The sequence below is a fragment of the Sinocyclocheilus anshuiensis genome, unplaced genomic scaffold (genome assembly GCF_001515605.1).
Source record: "Sinocyclocheilus anshuiensis isolate Anshui unplaced genomic scaffold, SAMN03320099.WGS_v1.1 scaffold63, whole genome shotgun sequence".
NCBI lineage: Eukaryota > Metazoa > Chordata > Actinopteri > Cypriniformes > Cyprinidae > Sinocyclocheilus > Sinocyclocheilus anshuiensis.
This window is the reverse complement of record NW_015552625.1, coordinates 2,938,426-2,946,201: the sequence shown is the minus strand read 5'-3', so window position 1 is coordinate 2,946,201 and position 7,776 is coordinate 2,938,426. Positions and strand designations below refer to the sequence as shown.

At 35.6% G+C, this 7,776-nt stretch overlaps 1 protein-coding gene across 2 annotated transcripts; it reads right to left on the bottom strand.

The window, feature by feature from the left end:
- Nucleotides 1-321: 321 nt before the first annotated feature.
- LOC107666530 (tetraspanin-14-like) lies at nt 322-7,538 on the bottom strand. Of its 2 annotated transcripts, none has more exons than XM_016457916.1 (9): nt 7,455-7,538; nt 5,577-5,665; nt 4,706-4,756; nt 4,188-4,334; nt 3,781-3,951; nt 3,174-3,299; nt 2,555-2,608; nt 1,945-2,058; nt 322-832 (listed from the first exon to the last, which is right to left on the bottom strand). In XM_016457916.1, the coding sequence occupies exons 2-9, from the start codon at nt 5,655-5,657 to the stop codon at nt 764-766; spliced, it is 813 nt and encodes a 270-aa protein (XP_016313402.1). In that variant the 5' UTR covers nt 5,658-5,665; nt 7,455-7,538; the 3' UTR covers nt 322-763. The 2 variants fall into 2 exon arrangements, with proteins under 2 accessions (XP_016313402.1, XP_016313401.1); XM_016457915.1 differs by lacking the exon at nt 7,455-7,538 and adding an exon at nt 6,678-7,143.
- Nucleotides 7,539-7,776: the final 238 nt, after the last annotated feature.

The following is a 7,776-nucleotide window of genomic DNA, read 5'->3' as shown; positions in this document are numbered from 1 at the left end:
CTGGTCAGATCCTAATAGTTTTCTGCTGCACTCTTTGCAGTTGACATTAAATGCAGAACTTCTGTCTGCAGAAAGATTAAGTTACAAACGCAACAAATGTTAAAAATATGTATTTACTGCAGTTAAAACTGCGTAAAAATTGTTCTCTTTCATTACACTTTTTACTATGAGAGGATAATTTTTTTATCTTAATTTATGCATGTTTTTTATCTAAGGAAAAATAAACTTGCTTCTTAAAAACATCCTAAATTTGTTCCAGTTTGTGCTTTTGTACTAATTCCTAATTTAGTTCCCCAAAACAAAAAAGTACACAATATTTGAGTGTATGCAACATGACCATATAGATACATTTCAGTAATCAAAGCTTGGTTGACTTCTTCACATCATTACAATTACATTTCAGGTTAGTTTACAGGTTATGGTCCCATTATGTTGCCACTATGTATACCCAGCTTGGTTAATAGTGGTCCCAAAAATACAAATGTTTGGTTAATGGTAGTTCTATAAAAAAAAAAATGATTCAAATAAAAATCGGGAGAGGGCTGGAGGTAAACTTGAAGAAGAGACAAGGCACACATGTGACAGTATCCAAGTGAACTTAGGCAGCTGCGTATTCAATATGTGGTCTATAGAAATGCTGAAAAGGTGGTCCAGTGAATGGTCCAGAGTCCTCTTCTCCACAAAAAGAGACGCAGAAAAATAAAAGTAGGTCTACGACTTTTTCGATACATTGCCCTTAGCTCCCTTTCAGTTACGTCAGAGCTCAGTAATAATTCAACTCGACTTTTTCAATGTCTCCAATCAGCGTCCTTGCCAAGAAGATTCCCACCATCTAGAAGCAAAATCACAAGACACAACATTACATTGAGATTAACCTCAAAACTAAGTTTTAAAGACACATACTGTAGAAATGCAGACAGGTACTTTCCTTCCTGGACCTACAACTTCATTCTAATGTTTATATCATAATTAGTGTTTTTAAATTTAAAATACTTTAAACCAGCCCTTCTCAAAGTCCAGACTCCGGTACGGATCTGGACCAGGAGGGAATTCAATCCGGACCTGCCTCCACTTCCACTTCGTATTTCAAGTGCACTCGTATCACTCAGACTTCCATGGCATACACACACACACACACACAGGGGCGCACGAACCAGTGTTGCAGTGTTTACCAACCTTTTTGTAAGACAAAGCGCATAGCAACTAGCAACATTTTGGATAAACCTTAGCTTTCATTCAGTAGAATAATGTCACCGGTTTCACCTCGGAAGCTCGAGGTTTCACCTTCCCGACACAACTCGTCTCTCTCGACCAGCAGAGTTAGTAGCACATTCAACGGACCAAACCACAGCAGACTTTGAATGAATGAGTACAAAACAGTGTTTCCAAAAACCTATCAGTAAATATGCACAGTTTGTAACACAGACGGACGTTTGTGCTGCATGATATATAAAATAAAGTAATATAATTCACTGCAGTATAACAGCGTATTGCAGTTATAATTCAAGATTTTAGCAATTCAGTTGACTGCGAGTACTATTTCAGAAACAGAAAATATGTAAATGAGATCAGCTTTATAGGGCATTTAGTTGTATAAAAATGCAATACTGTATGTAACAGTTAAGAGAGTAAACGCAAGTACAACCTGATGACGTCATTAATATGATAATTAGCATATATAAAGTTGAATTGTTATATAAAGTTATAAGCATGTTTATTAAAAAAAAGTTTTGTAATAATTATTTCGGACCTTCTGACGTTCATGAGAATTCAGATTCGGACCTTTGAATGTAAACTTTGAGAACCCCTGCTTTAACCATTTGAATAGTGGTTTTGCTATTTTTAAGCTTTTGGTTGCTCTGTGAAAATAAAAGTGCCGAGAGTGACATCTAGCTGTAAAATATATTTTCCATGCAGTATTTTTTTCTTTAGTACATCCCATACCTGTAGCAATGATATGACTATGAAGACTCCAGCCACAATGTAGAGATTGCGTGGAAGCCACTCCTCTAAAGCCATCATGCATCCTTTGACATAAATGGTGTTGCCCCATTGAGACTTAAAAATAAATACAGTGTGTTATGTTTCACAAAATAAGTGACAGAAAATGTTATGCAATTAGTGAAAGAGCATTTTATTGTGCTGTGCAACACATAAAAATTTACAAGTTTATTCTCTGCAGGTATTCTGCTCTCCCAATTGCAATTTCCCTACTACCAACAGAGCACAAAAAAAGAATGATTATGAGAGGAGAGCGGAAGAACAAAACAACTTTAACATGCCCCATTCGTGAAAATGCCATTTTCATACTGACAGATATTAGTGCTCCCATCAGAGAAACTGAACCTTGGAAACTTGACTTTAATTTCAAAAACTACATTTTCTGGTGCGCAGAAGCTGACAAGTGTTTTAATTTATTCCACTTTCTGAAGCATGAACTCGCTCTACATCTTTCACATTTGGAAGGGAACGTGTACTGAAGCAGAACTTTTGCCAACAATGGCAAAGAATGAAATACCCGTCTTTCTAGTACAAATGTTCAAAATGCACTCACCGGTGTGCCAGATATTCTAACATCATATCCACACTGCGTGTTCACCACTGTATCCTGTAAAGAAAAGTCATAGGTTCATTCAAATTAGGCCTATATTCACTGTAAAGTGATTTATAATGGGGGGAAAAAATCCATGCATTAATAAATTTAAACCAAAACAAGTCATAACCTGTGCACAAGAGAAAGTTTTATGGTCAATATGAACTATTTTAGTTTCCAGAAAAAAACTGTATCAGCATGTTAAAAGGGATTCACAGGAAAATCTAAATTCTGTCATCACTTCCTCACTCTCATGTTGTTACAAAACCATGCTCCGTGGAAGACAAAAAAAAATAATTTTTAATAATATATTGGCTGTTTAATAGTATAATGGCAGTTAACTTTTTAATTGAAAATACAAGTTAAAATTCTTTGAACATCTGTAAATACACCCGTCATACAGGTTTGGAATGCCATAAGGGTGAATTATTCCACCACAAGCAGAGGGAGTCTTCCACATACTTGGCCTTCGAGTTTAAAGCACAATGGGTTCTTTTAAACAGTACTTTTATGAGAGTGCAGCATGCTGAAATTATCTTTTATTCTGTGGAGGGCTGCTGTGAATAAGAGAAGAACCTACAGCAGGGTCGCTGATGCAGCAGGAAAAGGGCACTCCACATTTCTCTCTGCTGGGGTTATCCTTTGTGCAGTTAAAATACACATTTAGATTCCAGTCGTTGGGGTCTTTAGCTCCACAGCAATGATTCTACAGGGGGGGGAAACATGTACGTTCAGAACCTGCAACAATTTATCCACAATTGTGCATATGTATTAGTGATGGAATTTCTTATGGCCACCTTTTAACCAGACTTTCACAAGCATTAAGCCATATGCTTCATCAAAATCCCCCAAATTACACCAATCATAATTTACATTTTGGAAAATGTAAAACATTTATTTGAGAAAACATAAAAGCGATGTGTCCACTACTAGCTATCTATGGATTTTTCATTCTCTTTATGGTTTTGTTCAGGTTAAATAATACTTAATTAAACATTAATTATTTAAGCAAGTACTTGTGAAAAGACATGTACAAAGCGAGTAGTGAAGCATACAGGTTTTTTGTTTTTTTTATGAAACCGTTTCACGTATAATATGTATGTGGTGGTTGGCAAGTTGAGTAAATAGAAAGCATTCATTTTATTTAATGAAAATTATCTTATACTTAAAAACTCTCTCAGACTTACCAGTTTCTGGAGAGAGTCGATCAGATTCTGCAGGTCAATGTCTTCCCTGTAGGCCTTTACATTGGCCAAGAAGAAATCATTGATCCACTCCCTAACTTGGCCCTGGAACACAAACGCCAACACCGCAGCCGTCAACTCCAGGAAGAAGATGAAGCCAATGACTCCAGAGAACTGCAAGACAAGGTCAAGAAGCAAGGCGAAAAATCAAAAAGCAGCATTTGACAGTATAATAGAATTTGTTCATTTTTATGTCTGGAAACTGTTTGCATTAACACATCTTCGAGTTCTTATCTTGTACAGATCTGGCACTGCAAGGCATGTAAACATTTTCTTTGGAGACTTCTTTATTTAGAATTGACCAGCATATGTGATGGCTTCAGTATCACATCGAAAGTATGAATACTTACAAACTTAAGAAGGCAGATGTTTTCCCTGAGAGCTCCAACACACCCAGCAAAACCCAAAATGAAAGTGACTGTGCCCACAACAAGCACCCCCCAAACTGGGTCAAAACCATGCAGACGTGTAACTTGTGTCAGATCTGATAAAACACCCTGTGGGCAAATCAAGGAACAAAGAGTTTACACTGGTTGTTTTTCCCTGAGTCACTAAAACGCATTCACAGCTACATAACTAGCAGTGTTTTTTTTGCAGATTAATTGCGGACTACCATTCAAAAGTTTGAAGTTGATAAGTTTTTTTTTATTATTATTTTGAATGAAATCGCTTATGCTCAGCAAGGCTGCATTTATTGGATCAAAAATACAGTAAAACTGTAATATTGTAAAATATAATACAACATTTTACTGACCCAAACTTTTAACAGTGGTGTATGTAGGTAGTTATGCAGTTTAGATCACTGCATTTTTTTTTTTTTGATAATATCAAATAACTGATATAGGAAGTTTCACAAGTGTCTACTTACCTTTTCACTCCAGGCCCAGAAGCCAATTGCAATGAACGCTGTTCCAGCTAGCTGAGAACCAGAAGAGGTTAAGGAGAAATTAAATGATTAAATGTTGCATCAGAATAGTCAAGTTCAGACAAAACAACTGAGTGTGTGGTTAAAGCAGACGATGCAGATGTGACTAATGAACACCAAGAAATTAGGCAAAAGCAACACTGTTTGCAATAATAAAGTTTAAATACACTACCATTGAAAAGTTTGAGGTTCGTTAGATTAATATGCGTCAAACCAAATCTAACAGTATTTGAACAGTAGTGTATACAATTTTTTAACATACTAAAGATAAAAAGCTTTAAAAGTATGGAAAATAAAGTGTTAGACTTAACACTTCATATCTAAAACAGGTCATGAAATATTCATAGCACACTGTGCAGTAATAACAATGCTTGTTTCACAGGAGGAGCCATGTTCAGTATTGAAAACAGGAAAATAGGTTAGACGCTGTTATCTTAGAAACCTCCCATGCTTCCCACAGAAGACACCACAAACTACTGCAGCAATACGCTAGTGTTAATCTGTTTCCTGTTGACGTAAATATGAAAACCTGAATGTCGTCAGGCTGACTTTTTCTCTTGATATATAAAGTATCAGCTGTGGGTGTTCACTTGCTGTGAAATGACCCACCCAGTAATGAAAACACAGAAAGTATGAAACATCTGTGCACACAGCGTGAAACTAAGTGGAACAAATAATCATGAAATGTGGGGCCGGTCTATAGATCATGTCATCTGAGCAAGAGTGGCAGAAAAGACCTTATCTAATGTTAGAACTGGAAGGGTGGCCATTTAAACATGATTTGCAGTGAAAAACGTATCAAACGTTAACTTACCCAAAAGATAATGTTGTAGCTGAACATGAGGTATTTGTAGCAACAGCTGACCTCTGCATTTTCATATCTGTAATAGTGCATCTCTTTTTCTGTAACAAAGAGAAAGAACACTTGAGATTACCACAGTAAAACATCTAGAGACCTTTATCACATATTGTAACTTAAAATGGGTACTAACAGAAGTTGAAATGCATTTAGATGTGCAGATGTGTTACGTCAACCAAATTACGTCACATCCTCAGGATTAGTCAATTGCACAAGTGTTTAATTACAAAATTCACAGTTCACCACGTCAAGTCGATGCCAGTAATACAGGCCAAAGTCTGTAGTTCACTTCCTGTGTGCATTTATAGAAAGAAAAAAAACTTCCCTAAAATTTGTTAAAGGTTTTTTAATATATATATATGTTTTTTAAGGTAAAATTAACTTTTCATACAAGCAAAAGTTTACATACTTTTATGTAGACCCCAAACTGGGGGTTCATGAGGGAACTGCAGGTAGTTCATAAGTCGATAAAAATGTATAAATTCATGTAAAGAATTCATGTAAAATAATGTGTATAAATGTAAACTTAATATAAATAATTTAAAATAAAATGTGTAAAAAAAGTTAATATTTTATGTTTACTGGCATGTCATGTGACCATTAACTGACACCAGAGAACTACAAATATGTTGCTCATTTATTAAAATAAAATTATTAAAATATAAATCTCAGGGAGTACCAGCAAACACTCAGGTCAAAGAGGTTCTGCTGCCAAAAAGGTTTGGGAATGCCTGCTTTACTTCATGTACAACAACTACTGTACTTATACATTCACAACCTAACATTTTAATGATTAAAAAAGTGCTACATAATAATTAATAAATCTAATTTAATTAAATATCTAATTAATAATCTAAAATAATTAATTATATTAAATGCCCTATCACTAACCTGCAGCATACAGAAAACTATATGGGTTTATCGAGATTCTGCTTCAGTCATTTGTATGTCTCGCATAAAAAAAACAGCAGGACTTTCTAAAATTACCAATAAAAACTGCTGGTTAAATATCCCGGTTTAGTGTTATGTAATCATAATAATTCCTATTTGCATTACCTGCCAAGCGGTACCAACAGCTGCAAACCACCGAAGATGTTTCAGTTCTGTTATTCTGGCGCAGAAATTCCGTGTGTACGATTGTTTTCTTTTTATTATCACATCAGGTATGGCCTCGAAATATTTTCGTGCCCCACGGACTTACAATGAAATATATCCATCCAGTAATGAAAAAATCGTAAGCGAATACACACACAAGATGGCTCACAAGCTCTGCCCGCACTTCTTCCTCTTACTAGTTAGCTAAGTGGCTAGTTGATTAGCAAAGTTGTCAGCTCACTTTGTAAAACCAGCTGCCAAGGCAACTCTCGGTCTTCCACAACATTTAATATTCTCGTTTAGTAGATTTTAGAAAGTTAATGCAGGGAACACCGTCAGTACTATGATAATATAAATTATTTTTCTTCGATAAACGCAAGAACAATGCCAACAGCTAGATATTGTTGACTAACCAACAAACTTTACCACCTCACGACTTTTCAAAACATATAATTTAGTCACAATTACCTACTTATTACAAATATACAATATACTAATATATAAAATCTTTACAACAACAAGTTAAACTAAGCCGCAGGTTAAATTATTTACGAGGGAGGAGAGTGCGCCGTATCTCTGCGTGAAACGCAATGCTCGACAATTCACGTCCGTTTACGTATTTACAGTTCAAAAGCACAACGCAAAGTAGTCTATTGGCGATTTTGGCAAAAGATTTTATTCCGTGTTGGTACATATAAATAAATAAGCAGTTATAATATGCAATCTAAAAAGGCTTACCTCTGTTTTCATGTCACACAATGCCTCAGCTTAGTACTTACAGTTTGAAAAAACTCTTAACACACCACACACACACACACACACACATGAATTTAAGACTTGGCGTGTGAGTGTGAGAAAGCATCGGGGAAGCACACACCCGGTGCTCCCTGCATTCATCTTATGAGAGTAATGATAACTCACTTCAAAACACAACCGAATCTCTTTCACGATTATTCACTGGGGAATCGCTTATATCAATCATTTTATTAGACAAGCAATATGAGTACTGAAGACAAGCAGTATTTTATAAATATCTAGTGTTTTATTTGAATCACTTAGG